Source organism: Pangasianodon hypophthalmus, chromosome 4, assembly GCF_027358585.1.
Source record: "Pangasianodon hypophthalmus isolate fPanHyp1 chromosome 4, fPanHyp1.pri, whole genome shotgun sequence".
NCBI classification, from domain to species: Eukaryota; Metazoa; Chordata; class Actinopteri; order Siluriformes; family Pangasiidae; genus Pangasianodon; species Pangasianodon hypophthalmus.
Window position 1 is genome coordinate 19,675,259 of NC_069713.1, and position 19,983 is coordinate 19,695,241.

General features: G+C 39.5%; 1 protein-coding gene across 5 annotated transcripts in view; it reads right to left on the bottom strand.

Annotated features, from left to right (window-relative positions):
* Positions 1 to 19,983, bottom strand: part of dennd4c (DENN/MADD domain containing 4C) — a 49,803-nt gene that overhangs the window by 17,045 nt on the left and 12,775 nt on the right. For all 5 annotated transcript variants that reach the window (XM_034303423.2, XM_034303420.2, XM_034303421.2 and 2 more), the window contains exons 2-13: positions 13,946 to 14,256; positions 7,985 to 8,237; positions 7,794 to 7,863; positions 6,107 to 6,276; positions 5,561 to 5,802; positions 5,339 to 5,405; positions 5,172 to 5,230; positions 4,344 to 4,488; positions 2,891 to 3,066; positions 2,691 to 2,791; positions 1,659 to 1,877; positions 157 to 302 (exon numbers count right to left, since the gene is read on the bottom strand). In XM_034303423.2, coding sequence (XP_034159314.2) covers positions 157 to 302; positions 1,659 to 1,877; positions 2,691 to 2,791; positions 2,891 to 3,066; positions 4,344 to 4,488; positions 5,172 to 5,230; positions 5,339 to 5,405; positions 5,561 to 5,802; positions 6,107 to 6,276; positions 7,794 to 7,863; positions 7,985 to 8,237; positions 13,946 to 14,244 — 1,947 coding nt within the window. In that variant the 5' untranslated portion in view covers positions 14,245 to 14,256. The remainder of the gene's footprint in view (positions 1 to 156; positions 303 to 1,658; positions 1,878 to 2,690; positions 2,792 to 2,890; positions 3,067 to 4,343; positions 4,489 to 5,171; positions 5,231 to 5,338; positions 5,406 to 5,560; positions 5,803 to 6,106; positions 6,277 to 7,793; positions 7,864 to 7,984; positions 8,238 to 13,945; positions 14,257 to 19,983) is intronic.

Below are 19,983 nucleotides of genomic sequence, written 5' to 3' on the forward strand. Positions count from 1 at the left end.
CTAGTCACATAAAAGCATTAAAAAATATCAGAGAGGGGGCAATGTGCAGATTCAGTGTGAAGATGACAAGCTCTGCCTGTTGCCAGAGGCAACAAATAGTTTGAAGTGCCAAGGCAGAGAAGTGTGTGTGTGTGTGAGAGAGAGAGAGAGAGATACCTTTTCAATGCAGTAGTCAAAAAAGGCCAGGCCAGTGTCTTTATCGCTGACAAAGGTGCATTCCTCAATGAAGCGAATAAATAACTGAGTCTTGGTGAGCTGGGAATAGAACTTCTGGTAAGCACGTTCGCGACTCTTCAAAAACCCTGAAACAGAAGAGCAAAAGAATCAACAACACATTGTGCCTTTAGCCGTAGTGTTGCACAAGATATCAATACTGGAAAAAGTACAGAGTATATGTGTGTTATAAATCAAAATCACTCAGTCATTGTATTTTATCCAGCCAAGGCTTTGAAATATTAACTACATTTAGTAGTGCAACAGAAATCTGTAGTGAGGTATGATTTGTAACTCAGCCAGTATTGCTAAAACTAGGCCTAGTGCAACCGGTCCCATGTGTGCAAATGAGGCATTTTTGTTCCAGTAAAACCAACAACATGGAGAAGTGAGACAGACAACCATATCTAAACCATAAAAAAAAAAAAAAAGAAAAAAATCATCACAGCCAGCAAAATTAGGGCCAAGCAGTAACCCAAATGAAGCAAAACCAAAACACACAACTGATGACAGGAGAGATTGAATTTATAGGTGCATGTGAATATTGTTCATTAAACAGTTTATAAACAAACAAACAAAACAAATAAAGAAATGCTGTATTCTTTTTTTTTATAATTTAAACGTTTTTGAATGTTTAATATGCTTTAACAATACTCCACTCTTTTTGATTACTCATTATACGCATATAATGTTATTAATGTTAAAATAAGCTTAAAATGTATATAACAATATTATATGCATTTTCCATCATTCGGTTTTAATTCAACCTTCCAACCTACTTTACAATGAACAGTGTCTTACAAAAATGATGTCTGGCTTGATACACAATTGAATGATTATTGAATAATGAGGCATCATATTATTTAATATCTTGCTTTCACTTCCTACACTATATGGCCAAAGTATGTGGACACCTGACCATCACACACACACATGACAGCCTTCCCCAAACTGCTGCCACAAAGCAGAAAGCACAAAACTGTATAGGATGTCTCTGTATGCTGCAGCTTTAAAGATTTCCCTTAACTAGGGAAATCTTCCAGCATGACAGTACCCCTGTGCACAAAGCAAGGTCCATGAAAACATGGTTTGCAGAGGTTGGAGTGGAAGAACTCAAGTGGTACGCACAGAGCCCTGACCTCAATCCCACTGAACACCTTTAGGTAAACTGGAACACTGACTGCACCCCAGGCCTCCTCGCCCAACATCAGTGCCTCATCTCACTAATGCTCTTGTGGCTGAATGAGGAAATCCCCACAGCCACCTCTATTGTACTGTACTGTACTCCATGTTACCACCTATAAGTCTATTAACTAAAACATTCTTTCCAAAATGTTGTCTCTCCTGCCTTTTGAAGAAAGAGCAACATTCATACCTCAAGTTACAAAAACAATAACATAAAACATTAACCAAATCGCATGTAGTGAATCTGAACTTTCTGTTACCCTGCAGATCGTAGAGAGAGTCAGCAGCAGTGGCCTTCTCAGAGGGTGCCTCGGTGATGGGTTTGAGGTAGGATCGATAGCCCTTTAATATTGAGGCCATGAAGCGCAGGAAGGCCTCTTGAATCTCCATCTCGAGAGCGATCGTCTTTTTATGCCATGTGAAGTCAGCCTCCATCGGGGTCATCTCTACCACCGAGCCTTCTGGGACAGTCCGCCTCACTGGACATTCATACAAGTAAGAATTAGTTAGAAAGCCTTCATCAAACAGATACTGTATAACTAAAGGTTTTACAAAATGATAAAGGGAAATGGGAAAAAAAACAGGCTGTAGATCTGCAACTGTAGTTTACTGAACACGAAACAGCACCACTTCTGTAGCAGTTCCTCTGTTGCAGCCTAACCAAACAGATGCATTGTTATACGTAAATTATTTAGCTGAAGGCAGCTCATTGGACCAGAGACCACCTCCAAGGCTAGAGCCATTAGCTACAGAACTAGAGAAAGACAAGGGAGTTTGCATAGATTTTCATTTTATTTCCCCTCTCTGGTCTGATTAGTAAGTGATGACATGGCTTGTTTAAGGAAAAGTTAACAACGAAAACTGAATGTTTAAACATAATTGGAGAGAGAAACCAATGTTTATTTTCCCCATGTCAAATTCTATGGCACTAGTCAAAAGTGGTAGCACCACCTTGAAAGCAAACCATAACCACTTCTAACTAGATTATGGTTATAAGTAATATAACCATTAGTGGTTAAGCATTAAAAAGTAATTGTTAACGCCATTCTGTTACGTTAGTTGCTTATCCGGACCTTTGTAAGCAAATAGTTTTATGTACTTCGACCTTACAGTTTATGTACTCCGGCCCTGGGGTAAGCGGCAAAATGTAGTCAGCTATCAGGACTTATTTCTACCAGCCAGCTATACACAGACCTTAGTGTCTGATCCTGTCATAACCCAGATACCATATTTAGTGAGATAAGTGGTAAGATTAAGGTCCTTCAAGGTGACGAGTTACAGAACCTTCTTACCAATTGTAAGCTGGTGGTGCAGGTTGACCAGCGAGTTAATCAGGCTCTTGCAAGGCTTCTTTGGGAGATTCTTCCAGCTAGAGTTCCTCTTCTCATCAGACCTATTGCAAGATTAAAATATTAGTAGACTGATGACACAGAAATGCTGATCATAAATATAAAGTTTTTAAAAGGGTTTTTAAAGTTTAAGCAGAGCTCACAGGTAGATAGTGTTGGTATCCAGGTCCACACAAACCACATCTGGTGGGGGATCATAGAGGTCAAAGTATCTGGAATCCACACCGACAATGAAAGGACAGGGCGCATTCAGAACCCCAGCCAGAGAGAGAGGACACAGAGGGATGTAGGGACACTGCCACTGGAAAGGAAAGATCATCTGGAAGGAAAAGATAGACGAATGAAAATCTCAAACATCATCTTTCTCGGCAGACAGTATGGAGATTTATAGCACACACCCTCTCTCAATCTCACACATACGTCACTGGTACACTGTGCCTTTAATGTACTTGAAGAAAACCATTTCATATTAACTCCATGGTGACATGATTGCATTGTATAACTGCTGCAGATTTTTCAGCTGCACAGTCATGCAGCAAATCTCTTGTTCTAACACATCCCATAGGTGCTCTACCAGATTCAAATCTGGTGACTGAGGAGGCCACTGCAGTACACTGAACTCACAGTCATGTTCCTGGAACCAGTTTGAGAAGACTTGTGCTCTGTGATATTGCCCACATCATTACACCACCAGCAGCCTGATCTGTTGACACAAGGTAGGCTGACTCTACGGATTCATGCTGCTGACACCAAATTCTGACCCTACCATCCGCATGTCCCAGCAGAAATCGAGATTCATCAGACCAGACGATGTTTTTCCAGTCTTCAACTGTCCAGTTTTGTTGAGCCTGTGCACACTCAGCTTTATGCTCTTGGCTGACAGAAGTGGAACCCAACGTGGTCTTCTGCTGTTGTACGCCATCCACCTCAAAGTCTGATGTGTTGTGTGTTCTGAAATACTTTTATGATCACCATGGTTGTAAAGAGTGGTTATTTGAATCATTGTGGCCTTCCTGTCAATTTGGACCAGTCTGGTCTTTCTTCTTTGACCTCTCTCATCAACAAGGTGTTTCCACCCGCAGAACTGCTGCTCACTCGAGGGAGTGTTGTGAATGAAAATCCCAGAAGCTCAGCAGTTTCTTAAATACTCAATCTACCCCGTCTGACACCAACACCCATGCCACAGTAAAAGTCACCAAGATCACATTTTGTCCCCATTCAGATGATGACGTGAACATTACCTGAAGCTCTTGCCCTGTGTCCACATGATTTTATGCGTACTGATGCCACATGATTGGCTGATTTTATAATTGCTTGAATCTGTAGGTGTTCTTAATAAAGTGGCTGGTGGTACTGGCTCATTTATTTTACTGAAATGCCATTATTTTAATTTAAAACTAAATACTGTATTCCAAACACATCTACACTAAATTCTCATATTTGATTAATATTTAATGTTATTTAGTTGTATTTCATGGTATATATGATACATGGTGGTTAACTACTTGCACCATAGAGACATTAACAAGTTTTTTTAAATGTCTTCAGGTCAAAAGGCACTGCATACAAGGTGTAACCCACATAGACACAACTCACCGCCACCACAGCCTCAGCTACACCAGTCAATACAGCCGGTCTGAGGGAGTGCAGTAGTATCTTGCTCTCCAGCAGGACGAAATGCAGCAGCGTGGCACAGTTTTCTGGGCCCAGGTTAGTTAGCAGAGTGCTATAGTCTGCACCACTGTGGGAGAGGAGTGAAAGGAATTAAGATGAAGATGGGAACTTGAGGGAGAGAACTTTCGGGAGTTCATTGCAATCACCTCTTTAAACTGCCATAACACAACCTTGTGTAATGCTACACATACAAGTACAAACAGCTTTGACGTGGCAACTTGTCCTCTGTTTCATTCCTGAGACAGAGCACACACTGAATACATATTCCAGAAAGGAGAGTGGAACAGCTGCACCCAGTGGAGACCTGGAGTCAGCAATTCCTTCCCTAAACTTTGGCTAACCCTACCACAAAGGAAAAACATCCGAAATGTCGTACTTCACAGTATTGCTTATGATTTTCAAAACTAGCCTAAACAGTTCTCAACACATATTGGCCTTTCCCTGGCAACCTTTTTTTTGCATGCAGTTGTATATGCATGTATGTGTGTGTGTGCTGCAAAGCTCATAAAAATTCTCTTATGCTGACAGAAGTATGAATGTGTTTTGCATTAAGCTTGGGTTTACATGGATGGAAAGTTTAAAGGTTGGAATGGGCAGAAATTTCACATTTGGCTATGCAAGTCTTTTGGAAAAAGGGTCCCGGTTTTCTAGAAATACAAACAGCAGCATCATCACGACCACAATTACTTCACGGTTGCAAACTAAAAATAATAATAAAAAAAACCATCTATGATGCAACTGCCAACTTACCTTAGTGGTAATGGTGTACATACGGGCTGGGACAGCATTAAGCTGTCATGTGCTGAGAGCTAAGGGATGGAAAAAAAAAATCTTAATGTTGTCAAAACAAGAAGCTGACTAAAGTAATCACCTGATTACCCAGTATGTTAGGAATAACATGGAATTAGTTGCCATACCTGGACCAGTATCCTGGGTCTCTGTGGGGAGGGAAACGGCACATTGTGCATGAAATGGGAGATGTGTCTGAAAAAGGAAATTAAAAAAAAAAGGGCAAACAGGTCAGTACTTGTCACAGTGCAAAACTGGTGGCTCTTGTTAGTTCAGAGAAAGTTCACAGATAACAAAAGGCTATCTGACTAATTCTAAACAGAAATCCTGAAAGACTGCTATTCTCTTACTTCTCTATAGGTAGAGGGTTGACGCTATTGACCGAGAGCTTGTAGAGGAAGAAGAGGAAGTCCTTGAAAGCTTGGTAGAAGGGCCAACGAGACAGCAGACAGATGCACTTGTTGGTGTTGACTGTGCGATCGGGAATGGGCTTCTTGTCCACAGTTGTAAGGAGTCCAAGCTGGATCTTCTGCTTCTCAGTCAGTTTATCTGCTGGGTAGAGCTCGTAGAACTGGATGGCTGCACCATAGACCTGAAGAAGTTGAGGCAAATTCTGACTTCATGAAAGGATTTAGAAGGTCCTGGTAGATAGCTGAAAAGTTCTGACAGATCTCAGTACAGAGTTTGATCTTTATAGACATTTCACCTTCTTGAAGGATAACTACAGACTGCAATTTACTCTTACATTATTCTTGGTGGATTCCATTTTCTTGTCAGGCTAAGATGCTTTAACGGACATTAAATACCTCGCATAACAAGTAATTGACTGAAAATTAGTGCATGTTCACAATGTGAATGCTAATGAAAACCTTTTTGAATGAAGAACAATATTCTACCTTTTCCCCAGAGGAGTTGGTCAGGACGAATGTAGAGAAGACAGGTAAGGGGTAGCGTGTGTTGGGAGCCCAGCACTCAATCTTGGCCCCCATAGGAAGGCAGAACAGAGGCACGGACTCAGAAAGGGGGAAAGATTCATAATCTTCCTCTGGGTAGCGAAAGATCAGACCTGGTGGGAAGAAAATGAGCTCTCAGGACTCAACATTGTGTCTTCTGAGCTTATCGACTACACTAGCAGATGAAATATTTTTGAAATCCTGCCTTGCTTATCAGCACAATGTCCAAAACAAATGAGACAGTTTATTAACATTAAACATACTTGAAGATTATTCAAGCACCCTGAGAATTTCACCCACTATTACTCTGGTTTGGATGGATAAAATAAACAATTTGGAGGTTAAAATGAGTTGGACTGAGAAACTGAGCTGAGCCCATTTATTATTTCATCACCCTTAAGCAACAACATAGATAATATAATCATTATATATGAATGGACTGCTGACAATAGTTAAATACACAGTAGATATACACAAAAGGTATCTTTTCCTTATTTGAATCAAGGCTAATCTCAGGTAGTTGGCAGTGCTTAGCCATGGATCTCACTCAATGTAACCAGAAGAAAAATAGTGAGGCAAATATAGGGCCAGTCAGGAAGTCCTGTCTTTTAACGATTAACAAGACCACACTTGACAGGAAGTAAGGCAGTGTGAAGATAAAGACTTGAGCTGTGTGCTCTATGAATATTAACCATGCTCTAATAGCATGAAAGGGCAAGAAAATAATACCAACTCATGTACTCTAGGCCTCTTATTGTCAGTGTGTATGTAACACTGTAAAGCTCTTTGATGAAACAGACATGGGCGTACATAGGGCATTCACTATAATTCAAAAGAATATAATATAACTTAAACGAAGATAAAGAAATGCCTTTTACAGCGGCATTGTGCTGCATGAGAATAGAGTGCCATTAAAAAACAAAACCTACACGTACAGTGTAAAGCTGGGGTATTCAGCTAAAATTTGCAAAGACCCAGCTAAAATTTCTTGGTTAACCTGCTTAACTGAATGGCATCATTTACCTTCTAATGCTTTTAAAACAACCATGTTAGGTGACTAATCAGACCAGAGAGGAAAAATAAAATAAAAATTCATCAAAGTCTGTGAAAACACTTTCCTTTCTCAATGAGCTGCATCTGGTTTAAAGCTAGAGCAGCGAAACTACAGCCAGTGTTTTTTTTTTTTTTTTAAATACATGTGTTTAGTTGTTTGGTTCTGCTACAGTATTTTCCCAGTGCTTGTTTTTTATGCTGAAACATTTCACTGGGTCTGCTTCACCACAGACTGTGCTCTGCTGTTGACGACACTTGATTTATACATAAGTGGAAGTACTGCCCACAGTCTGTTTTGCTCCTTTGAAAATAAAGATTAATTCTGATTACACAAGGGTAGAACTGCAGCACAGAGCTATCCTCAGGCTTCTTTTCATTCAGTCACTGTGCACTCCTGCCAACCTCGACCTAAGATGTTGTTTAAGGGGTTTACTATAATGAAGAGGCTGTCAGGGTGTTAGCCATGTAAGGCAGACTGAGATCATATTAAATGCTGATGGTGAGTAAAAGAAACAGAAATCATATTAATATAAAACAACTGAGCAGGAGAAAAAGAAAAAAGAAAACGAGGACTTACCTGCTTTATAAGCGATAGAGTTGGAAGAGGAGACTGACTTTTTATAGCACAGGTACACATTGGACCCCCACTGGGAATGAAAAGAAGGAAAAAGACACTGTCAGTGTCATATGTTCTCCTAACATAAAATGCACACTATCAATATTACCAATAACACTTGAAAGTAAATTATTATTTCTGTGAGGTCTCACCATGCCACAGTTGAGGTTCTTGTCCACCTTGAGGAAGGTGTGTGGAGGAGTCTCGCCTTTGCTCGTGACTATCACGCAGATGTCAGTGACGGCCAGAGAGTTGCGGGGCTGGATGGGCGGCGCGCGACGTAACGTGATGAAGATGCGCTGTGATGTAGCTGAGCTGTTGTTGACGTTAGCGCAACGGCCGTACGGTGTGGCCTGGATCACCTCGCAGCCGTGGATCAGCCTGTCCTTCCCTTCATACATCACCCTGAGACACACATGTACAGAGTGTGAGACACACATGTACAGAGGGTCTAAGATGCAAGGTTTTCCCTACCATAGAAAGGCTTATGCGCAGCACCCAAGTGTTTTTGCGGAGCGTTTTAAGCCAAATGAACGTAAAAAGGTATTTAGGCGCCAGATTGAATTTATCAGAATGAACTTAAACACAACTGTGACAGTTCTATGCACTGACAACAAAAAAAAAAAAAGAAGAAGAAGAAAAAAAAAATAGTTACAATCATCGACTCGGATAAGCAAGTTGCAAGCCATCGACAAGGTAAGCCTCAACAAAGAATAAATGAAGTATAAACTTTTTTTGTTAGGGAATAATTCTTGTGGATGTTAACAATGGTGACAGCAGACAGAGAAAAGAGAGAACAAATGTATTCTATTTTAAGTTATAGTTGGGGCCATAAGTTTACACACGCCTTGGGAAATCTTCAAAAAGAAGATTTTTAAATAAGAGGGATCATAAAAATTGCATTTTGCTTTTTATTTAGTACTGCCCTGAACAAGCTATTTCACATAACAGATGTTTACATATAGTCCACAAGACACAATAATAACTGAATTTACACAAATGAACCAGTTCGAAAGTTTACATACGTTTGATTCTTTATGCTGTTTGTTGTTACCTGGATGATCGACGACTGTTTTTATGTTTTGTGATAGTTGTTCATGAGTCCCTTGTTTGTCCTGAGCAGTTAAACTGCCCACTGTTCTTCAGAAAAATCCTCCAGGTCCTGCACGTTCTTTGCTTTTCCAGCATCTTCTGCATATTTGACCCTTTCCCTAAACTTCTGAACTGGTTCATTTGTGTAAATTCTTTCAAATTGTGTAAATTATTTTGTCTTGTGGACAATATGTAAACATTTGCTATGTTAAATGTCTTATTAAAGGCAGTACTAAATAAAAAACAAAATGCAATTTTTATGATCCTTTCATTTTTTTTAATTATTAACATTCTGAAATTAACAGATTCTGCAAGGCGTATGTAAACCTATGACCCCCAGCTGTACGTTAGCTAGCAAAGCTAGTTAGTTGATGTTACATAAATATACCTCGACTGAACTAACGTGGCTTGGTAGCTAAACAAAGTTAGGCTGTGTTCACACGTACCGTCTTTTTCTGATGAAAACAGCTGGTCAAAGTGTATATATGTGTATATACATGTAAACGCTGCTTCAAAATGCAGCTGAGAGCATCCGAGAAGAAGCTCAGGACATTTTTGAAAACACGGTGTACTCCATAGGATTATTATGTAAAACCGGTGCTGATCGCTTCAAAAAAGACATGTGAACACAGCCTTAGTTAGCTTCTTCTCCAAACACTTGCAGGTTGTGCTGCATTTCCCACGACTACCCCTGACAGAAATAGTTTTCTTCCCCGTTCCTGTAGTGTAGTATGAGAACCAGTTGCAGACAGTGATGCGATATTTGCACTTGAAATGAATGCTGAAATTCTCTGTCTGTCTCCTTTATGTCCTTTGGTTGCATTTTCAAAATAATTACTTGCGTATTTCGCCATGTTTATTCTTCCTGCGTGTACAAGTTAAGGTAAGCCACGTATATTTTCATTAAATCTCAAACATGATATTTGGCAAAATGAATAGACTTGAGTGCAAGTTGCCAGCTTTCTTTCACAAATATGTGAAATTCCAGTAAGAAAAATGGTCGAAAACAACGTGAAAAAATAACATAAAATTTCCTTCTAATAAATTTCTAACCCCACAACCACCACCACCCCCTGGAACGCAGACAGCACCTAAGCCCTCTGAAAAGCTTGGAAAAACCCTGAGACGCAATGGAAAACCAGAGACAAGATTTCTGAAAGCAAATGCCTATAATTAAAGCATGTGGTAGAAAAGTGGTGAAGTGAATAGATTAATGAAAATTTCACTGAACCATTTTCTTTCTGCACTTGAACCCACCTTGGGGAAAAAAAAATCAAAGCTGTTCTAATTCAAGAGGACATCTGACAATTAAACAATAGTCATGTGAGAGGTGCTGGCAGGCCATGACTCACTTTATCCAGAACACATTACATTACTTCCAGAAGAGTGCTAGGACATTACTGCTAAAACATTTTACTTCAGACACCACAGTTACCACAGTGCTTTTTATTCAAAGTACATTCTTCACCTAATATTTCCACTGCACAAGAGACGGTTTGAGAGGTTGATTATTTAGTAAGTATGTAAGTAAGTAATTTTAAGTAATTTTAAGTAAGTAATTTTATTTCTAAAGCACATTTAAAACAACCAAAAGCTGACCAAAGTGCTGTACATAGTTATGATCTCATAGAAGCATAGCAAAAAAGCATAAAGACAAAACGACGATACAAAACAAGTAATATAAAATGAATATAAAATACGTTAAAATATATGTTTTTTTATTTAATTTTAATTTTATTTGTTTTTGGTTTTTACTAGTTAGAATACCTGGCCATGACAGATGATAATTTTTAAAAAGTACAAAATCTTAAAAAAAATTTAAAAAAAGGACTGAATGAAAAAGAGAGAGAGAGAGAGAGAGAGAGAGAGAGAGAGAGAGAGGGCTCATTTCTAAACCCAAGCTGTATAAAGCTGGCCAGCTTTATAGTCCTGAGCACGTCTGATTTGAGACTGAGGGAGAAGGCCCAACAATTACATGAAAAGCCACAAGGAAAACAATTTCTCCTTCTGGAAGCATATTTCTGAAGCCTTAGTTATTTAGGCGGTATTAACATGTCTAAACACATTTTGATCACTTAATTTTACTCTCTTCACGAATTCTCCAGTAATATATAGAAATATTTTCGGTTAGATCAGTTGTTGAATACGAGTTACTCTAACCAAGCTGTATTCTCTTCAGATGATCAATCTTCTGATCAACATATATTTATAGTTGATGCATAACTGGTTATTTTAAGAGAGTGAATAAAAGAACAGAATAAAAAAAAGTAAAAGAAAGAGAGCTGTTTAGGGCTGTAATAACTTTGATACTCAAAGCATTCTTCTCAGTGGCAGAACGTCTGTGTCACTGTCTCACACTTCCTTCAGCAGGTTAACTCAAGAAAATTATTCTGGCAATAACAGAAGCTTAATGTGAATCACAGTGAAGGTCAAAGCAGGAGACGGCAATCAATTTGAGGAGGAGGCACTCTAATTTGTGTTTGGCATCAACTCATTCTGCTCATAATAGCACATTACGAAGAAGAGCAAAAGAACCTTGAGCGACAAAGCAAAGGACCTGTACTGAAACTAGCATGTCAAAAACAGGCAGTGATATGTAACGTATGCAATTAAAGCAGTAAAGAGCTGAATGAGAATGCACTTTTTTCATCGTTTGTAACAAATTTGTGAGAATGACTGAACTCAAGGGAAGTTAGATCAAGTACCTTATAATATCTTTACGCCCAGTATTGATTTCTAAATATAAAGAACCAGTTGAAACTGTTCCCTATTTTGCCTGTACATAGCACAGATTAGCATAGATTAAATCCTTACAGGAGAATTATCGTGAGTGTTCAGATCTGCGTTTCAGCCCTATGGTTAACATTTCACATGACTACTGCACTGTGATTACCTCGTAGGAAAAGCACAATAAAACACAACTGAAACATAAAACCCACAAACAGTGCAAAACAAATCCACAAACACAGGTTCCCACAGTGCAGAAAAAACACAAACACGCTTTGAGAACACATTCTGTTAGAAAAATTTAAATAAGAATAAACCAAGAAAACTGACTTTATGAGTAATAACCAACGAATGATCCTAGACTTTGTAAAATCACCCATAACAGACTATATAACTCTGAAAGCTGTAATGGAATCTATTGTGTTCTCCCTCCACACACACACACACACACACACACACACACACACACAAGCAAGGCTATCTGATGCTTTAGCAATTGCTGGATCACATCTTGAGTCTGACATTTAATCTTCTGTTTACACATGAGAGAGTCTGGCCTCGTGGGTCATATGCCATTTTCCTATGGCATTGCACAATCCAATTTGCTGCCTATTTGCAATAAAAGAGAAGTGGAGTTAGAATGTGTTTAGATTGGGTTCGGTTTTCTAAAGAGAAATTGTTTCTATTCTGTTTGTACAATTAAATAACTAAATCTGCTGATCGACATTGGGGAAAATGTCTGATGTAACCTGAAAGTAAGGTAAGCAGGGGAGCAACAAAGAGAGAAGGAGAGACAGATAGCCTTGAAGTACACAGTGTGTATGAGTGTCTGCTCATGCAGCCTGTCACCGGTTTCTCTCTCTGTCTGCAACAAGCAGAACAGAACTTAAATAAAGATGATGCAAGACCTCTCCCAAACTAGCCTGGGCTGCCAAAGCCAGCATTGTGTGTTCTTTGTCTATTGATAAACAGAGCACTAACTGTCAGCATCTCCAGCTGGTTTGCACTCGTACTGTTTGCTGCATTACTGTCAGTAAAGTACTGACTAAAAAAGGAAGTAAATAACTGAATGAAAAGTATGTGCACCTGCCATTTGTAAGCTATACACTGATATAACTGTGCAAGTGTTACCAGCCATGTTACCTGGCGTGTTACCTGGCTTACATGCTAGTGGCATAAACAGTCAAAATTAAAAACATATTGTAAAAACAATGCACCATTGTATTTTGGACAACTGGGTATAAAAACAATAGAAATCTTAAGGCCATGTGCTATGTCAATAAATTTTCAGTTGTGATCGGTGACACGGGAGTGACGCTGAGGTCCAACACATCCTCAGGTGTTTATGAATTTCTTACAAGCTCACAGTATAGCTAAACATTATACTGTAAACATTTCTGTAGTTCTGTAAACAATTTCCACTCACCAGCCAGCTCCAGGTCTCCCTTATCATATGACAGCTACCAACAGAGGAAGGAAACCAACCAACCAACCAACCAACCATTACTAATCGTTATGAACTACCGCTCACGCTCATAACACACATGGAAGAAAGCATTAATCCCCCCTGTTCGACGTAGATGGGCTTACGGACATCCGGCACGTGTCACTGTGATTGACAGGGGAGAGAGAATGTATAACATCCTTCCCACCCAGACAGCATGGCCAATTTTGCTCCCTTGGCTCTTGGCCACGGATGGCTGTGACATGACACTAACTTTTAGCTGTAGAAGTTCTACAGATTCTCACTGAGAATAATTAAAAGTAATTGTACAGAACAGGTATAGCATAGGCTTCAGCGCAGAGGAAAATATAAAATTGTGCTTAAAATCAGATAACTTTCACACTAATTAGTACCAACACTAGCAAGCTACATGCAATGTACTTAATAAACTGAATTTTCCAATGTAACCAGGGACTGAAGGTCAGCTAGCAGACTTGTGTAACAGTCAGAATAATAAGGTTTTATCTTTGTTTGGCTATGGTTCAAAAATTCTAATTGCCTCAGAATTTCAATAATTATTAACTTCTATAACTTTAAAGTGTAGCCTGGGTTGAGCGCTAAGTGCAGATTACCGAATTTTTAAGTTTTGCTTGCTGAAATGTCAATGCTTTGATGTCCCACATATTAAAACGGCTCTCCACCCTTATAACAAGAACGTCAGGACCTAACTGGCTTGCAGTGGATGTAGCACACTTATCAAAGGCCCTGACCATTACACTCATGTTCTAAAATATATTATGTATTTATATATAAAATTAGCAATATATATTTGTTCATGAGATCCACTCACCCAACGTCGCTCAGGGGAGGTTTTTCATGGCCTCTCTTGTAACACAGGAAGAGTTCGGGGCTTTTCAGGCTGCCGTGGTTGAGGTTGGCCGGTTGGCCGCTGTATGTAGTCTCTATGCATGTAAAACCCTCAGGCACCGTTTCACCTGCTGACTTGTTGATCACTGCCACCTCAATGATGGGGGCTTTAGGACCACTTGATTTGGTCTCAGACAGATCATGCTCCAGTGGTACAGACTTGTCCGTCAGTCCGGCCACCACGAAGTAGTCCGTCACACGATGACCCTTGTCTTCAATCATGGCTGGACGTGCCTGAAAGAGAAAGTAGGACTTTGAAGCTATAGGATTTCACTCGCTTTCTCGATCTTTGTGTGGTCAACTTAAATGTTTAGCCAGAAAGGAGACAGCGGTCACACTCAATTACATCTGTGTATTTATATAAAATTATATATGCAGTAGTGTGTACTGACAGTGGAACATAAAGTCAGTCGGTACTCTTATTGGTTGAAAGCATATATCTGTCTAAACATCATTCACCTGTTAATAGTCGTGCTTTCCTAAGCATGTGCTGTTTTAAAGTTACACAAGCACAAATAAAGGTGAGCCGGCGTGTTGTGATTACACATTCACAGTGAGGACAACAGTAGCCTTTGAGTCAGTTGAACGACTGAAATGTGATTTCACAGATGCATACGCTGTGAAATATATGCAGCAACAGCTGCTTTCTTGCAGAGTAGCCAACATATTTCATATTCTAAATCTAATAACACAACAGAGGTGCCAAGACTGCTAACAAGACAATTCTAGCTGGCAGAGAGAATGTACGGAAACACTGAGAAAAGTCCGCTACATTTTTTGTTACCAACTAAAGAGACCACAGTCTTTCTTTCTTTTCCCCCCAACAGCGCACAAGACCAAGGCTTGCAAATTCACAGATCAAGTATCACCTAGATAATGTTTGTATGAAGCGAAAGTAACAGCTACGAGAAGCAAATGCATTTCTTTCATGTACCGCATACTTTACTTCTTCAGTGAAGTCGAGCGAATTTCATGTGCATTCGGTCTGACTGCTGTTTTAGCTGAAAACCGAAACAAAACAGCTTAATTTTCTGTTTATCTCTGTAACAAGGGGTCAAAAACTTTAAATGTCATAGCCAAACCATATATAGGCAATTCTGATATAATTAATAAAAGTATTCCTCCAATACAAAGACAGAAAGATGATATTATAACTTCAGAAAACAGAAAGCTAGAGGAATGCATCAAAGTGCCACCTTGGCCATAAATCAGGATATTAACATCATTAGAAAAACTTCTTTCAAGAGACATTTGCTCCTTTAATACAGTATGCACACAGGCGCACACACACGCACACGTACACGCGCACACCACTACGCAAGACCTTTAAAAGTGACAGGGATATTGTGTTGACCACAATGCTTTCTGCATGATAATCCCTGCTTCAGAGGGAGTGGATATGCCTAAGACACAGCACACAAATAATAATTAGAAAACTAATTAGCTCATTATTAAAGCAGTAATTAACATGGCTGATGCAAGGCAAGTCTTATTAATTAAGATGTGAAGAGAGCTATTACAGCTTTTGTACGTGACTTTAAAGTAACTATTTGCAGTCATGGTTTAGCATTGTGTTTAAAACTTTAAAACATACTGTGGTTAACTCAAATTGAAAATAAATGTACAATAGCAGTGAGGGTAACCTATAAGAATAAACAATATTTAGCGTCCGTTAAAGGTGCAACAGTTGAGAGAAAAAAAACCAAAAAAAACCAATGGTTTAAGTCATGACCTCGGGACAAAAGTATTAAGTAGCTGAGAAAACCTATTTGGGAACCTGATTTCCGGTCTGGAATGCTTGTTTGTGTTTGGATGGGACTCCCACTAGTCATTTCATAGACACTCTATGTGCCACCGTAGATCCTTGCCCAGCTACGTAACCGTTAGAGAGCTAATCTTGGGGAAGAAAAATGGACTACTTTTACCTAGTGCACCTTTAAATAACATACTGTATACAAGAAGTCTGATCATTTCATGTTTGTTTCCTCCACACACCCATGAATAAGTTAATAAATAACAGCCCAAATGGAAATATATATGGGATAGGGGTGTAAAAATGAAGTCAAAACTAAAGCTAGTTTTCACAGAAGCCTAGATTAGAAAGCATGTGAAGCTTTAGTCACTGTTTTCACAGTTTTAAGACCAAGTATCTGAAAGCGTTTGAAATTTTTACACTACTTCTGAAGAGAAGTAAGAATTAAAATATTAGTTTGAAAACACTGAGAATATGTTTTCTTTCTCTAAGAAGTTAAAAGATGGACTGTGATGGAAAAAGAAAGTCGGCTTTAGTGCTCCTGTTTATCTTCCTCATCAGTCATTCTGCTTGATGCATGAATGAGAGATTAGAGGGATTTAGCCACAAGATGTTGGCCGAGTGCATGATCAAAGTGAGATAAACGCCAGTGTACAATCCTCTCGAAATCTGTCACTTTCATGCAGGAAGCCTTGCTAAAGCAGCAACCATGCATTGTGAGAATGATGGCAGTTCTCTTATGACTATCTGACACTTGTGAACGTCCCGCAACACAGAAAAGAAGCACAGGATGTCTGCTGAATTATAGCGACCTTTACGAAAATGGCATTTAATCCTCAGTGTAGAAATGTGCCCATTACCATGGCTAATAGGGTAATTGCCAGCATTTACATATGATAATCATTAAGCTCGGGCCATGTTTTGATCAAAGTAAGCTGCAGTATAAGGCTGTGCCAAACAGAGACTCTTTGAGTTAGCTTCCTTGCGTGCTTGCCCTGTCTCTGCCAAGTCGCTTGGCATCTGGGGAGAAAAAAAAAAAAACTGCAGTGTGGATAGTCATGGAGTTTTGTCAGCCAGACACTGGCTTTAAAAAGAGATTACAAGTCCAGTTGTAGAACCCTACTACGTATGAGCTGGGAAAGTATTTTCCCATAAACAAAAGAAACTCATAAAAATTCTTAACAATGAGCTCCCCACACCTTTTCCCTTCAGATGTCAAGGGTGACGCAGGGTAACCGAGGGCGACCGGACAGAGCAATGTTCTTCCAGAAACATCCCAGAGCCGCTCTGTGATGTGTGTGAGGAGTGTTACTGTAAGACCGCACAATGGAAACAGTGTCTCAGCCTGGGCTAGCCTCCTCCTATTAAAATTAAACATCAGCACCCAAACTTTGATGGGTTTCTATAGTGATTTGGATCATTAAGTCTTTAAAATCATAAAACCATTAAACGATTGTCACAAACCTGATCAGAAGACAGGACAAGAGCATGCTGGCTGCCTCTTCACTGTTATGTTGCAGCTTGTAACTAAACTACAATTTACAACAGTTTAGTGTTCTAAAGCCAATGGGAAGTTGAGCACTTTTCACTTTGGTTTTGCTCTAAATAATCACTGCAAAATGGATTAGATGGAGTGCAGAAGCAAAAATGAAAGTAGTTTCAGACTTTACACTAAACAGTAATAAGAAAAAAGGCAAGCAAGAACAAAAGAAGACTTCCCCATTCATTTTGAAGTACCGATCTGTAAATTGTACTAGTTTCCGGTCTTGAATGTCTGTAAAAATATGTAAATGATTTAAACACACTTTCAAACCCACTTTGATTTGCTGCTGTGATGAAAAGATAAGTGACTATAATATAGTGAAGATTTTCACTTCTAAATACTTAACACACAGCAGGTATAAATAAGCTAAACAGAGCATATTTAAGTGGGAGTTAAGGCGTCTTAGTTTTCCAGATACAAAGCCAGCGCTCCATTCCATCTGTTTCGCCAATCCTTGAATCCACAATCTCCCATACACCCCAGCTTAATTTCTGTGCTGTAATATCTACGGCAGAAAGCCTCGACTTTTTTGGTGTGAGGTTCCAAAATTGAAACAACTCTCAAGATGCCTGTTTCAATATCCAGAAACAATCACACATTTCAATTGCTTTCAGAAATGCCTTTTTCACTGCTTGGTGGGTTGCTGGACCTGTACAGGACAATCACGAAATCTCACTTGCTGTGTTAAGTGTGTTAATTTAGTAAAATGCTTCTCTTTCATTCATTCATCTTCAGGAACCGCATTATCCAGGTCAGGGATGCAGTGCATTAGGATCCTATCCTGAGAACACTGGGAGTGAGGCGTGCATACTCCGTGGGACTCAGTGGGACGCCAGTCCATTGCAGTGCACCATGTAGGCATTCACATGCAGCATGTTTCTGGGAGAACCCAGAGGAAGCCCACTTGAACACAGGGAGAACATGCAAAACTCCATACAGACAGTAACCATAGCTCAGGATCAAACTAGAAACTGTGGAATGTTGCTTACATGACTAAAATGTTTGTGATGTCTTGGGAATTATCTGAATTTCTGCATGAACGGATCCTGAAATCACAATCTGATCTTGATCTTTATCTATGGCAAAACAGTTGATAACATTTTTCTTTGCAATTTCATCACGGAAAAGTATGTGCACCTCTAAACTAATGACCTCTCTGCAAGGGCAATTCGAAACAGGAATGGGCTCGACCTGCTCTGCCATATAATAATAACACAATTTGGCCACTAGCTCTTCACAAGTGATTACCCCATCTACAGAGAGTTCAGATGATATTAAAGTAAAAGGTTAAAGATTTGAAAGGGTTATAAAAAAATGTACTTGAGCAGCCATCAATCCATGGTCAGGCAAGTTTCTACATGACCTGATATAGCCGGCTACAAAAGTCTTTTATTGGGAACAATCTCAGTGAAAGATGACGTCATATAATGTTCCCTGCTTTTTTCTTTTGTACTTTTCTTTGTTAAATAACACGCAAAACCTGTTTGTCTGCAATACAAGTTCCTGTAAATTAGTTACTACAGAAACAATAACCTATTGAAATGAGCACACTGACTTGCCTTGCAACTGTGCCGTTATCGGAAATTAATCAACACCTGATGACCAATCAGAATCAAGAATATAAGAGTGCAGTGGTGTAAAACTATATAATCCCCTTCTTTAAATTTCACCCGAGCTGCTCGGTCACACCAGCACGTTACGCTCAGTTGTCATGCATTTTCTCTTTGACTCTATTAATATTGCTCTACACTGACTGACAGCTAGAGAGAACTACCAGTATGCAATCACACAAAGGACTGAACACTCCCACATTTCTTGTCTGATGGACAGAAATGCAAACAGTAATGTTTTTAGCAAACAGATATTAAACAAAAATATTTACAACACAAATGACACAATTAATCAAAGATTCCATCTGGAATCAGAACCAGCATACATAGTGACACACCATTGAGTCGTAGTGTAGATATCATCAAATTCATCTACAAGTACCATCAAGGTGTAATGCTTCTGATCAGGATGCTTTGGGCCAGAGATGATGAGACGTAGGAAACACTGAGTCATGGGACTAAAGTGTCCAATTCCTGGCAAAGTGGGTTCTACCATTTGCCAAGCATGAGTTCACCCCTGCTGAGGTGCAAGAAACATAAACATAGCAATAAAAATGCCAACCTACATTCGCATCAAATACACTTCACCTCAACTGGGAGGGCAATGAACTCAATTTAGGATATGTCAGGTTCCATGCTGCTACTTGTCAGTACTCAGGTCAAATGCAAAGTTGCACAGCTTCACAACTGTCTTCCTTGATCAGTCCTCGGGCTCTAACTGAGAGATGTTCTAAATCTGCAAGGTAAATCCATAGAGAGCCAAGTTGATCCCAAAGAGACGAATGTGCAGTTAATTAAAGCTGAAGTTTAATGCTCGCTGCTCACACACTGCTATAGTGGCTTATCCCCTGGCTGTTCCCTTGGCAACTACACTCCAACCTGACAGCAAAGGACTGTGGAAGAGATTACTTATTGAACACCTAGGTCGTGACATGAAAGAGTTCCCATCTCCCTAAGCTCAACCTGCTCAGGATGTCATTATATCAAAGTAGAGGACAGCGTGGTTTGGAGGATAACAAAGAATGCAGGTTCAGTAATAACTCAGGAGAGAGGAG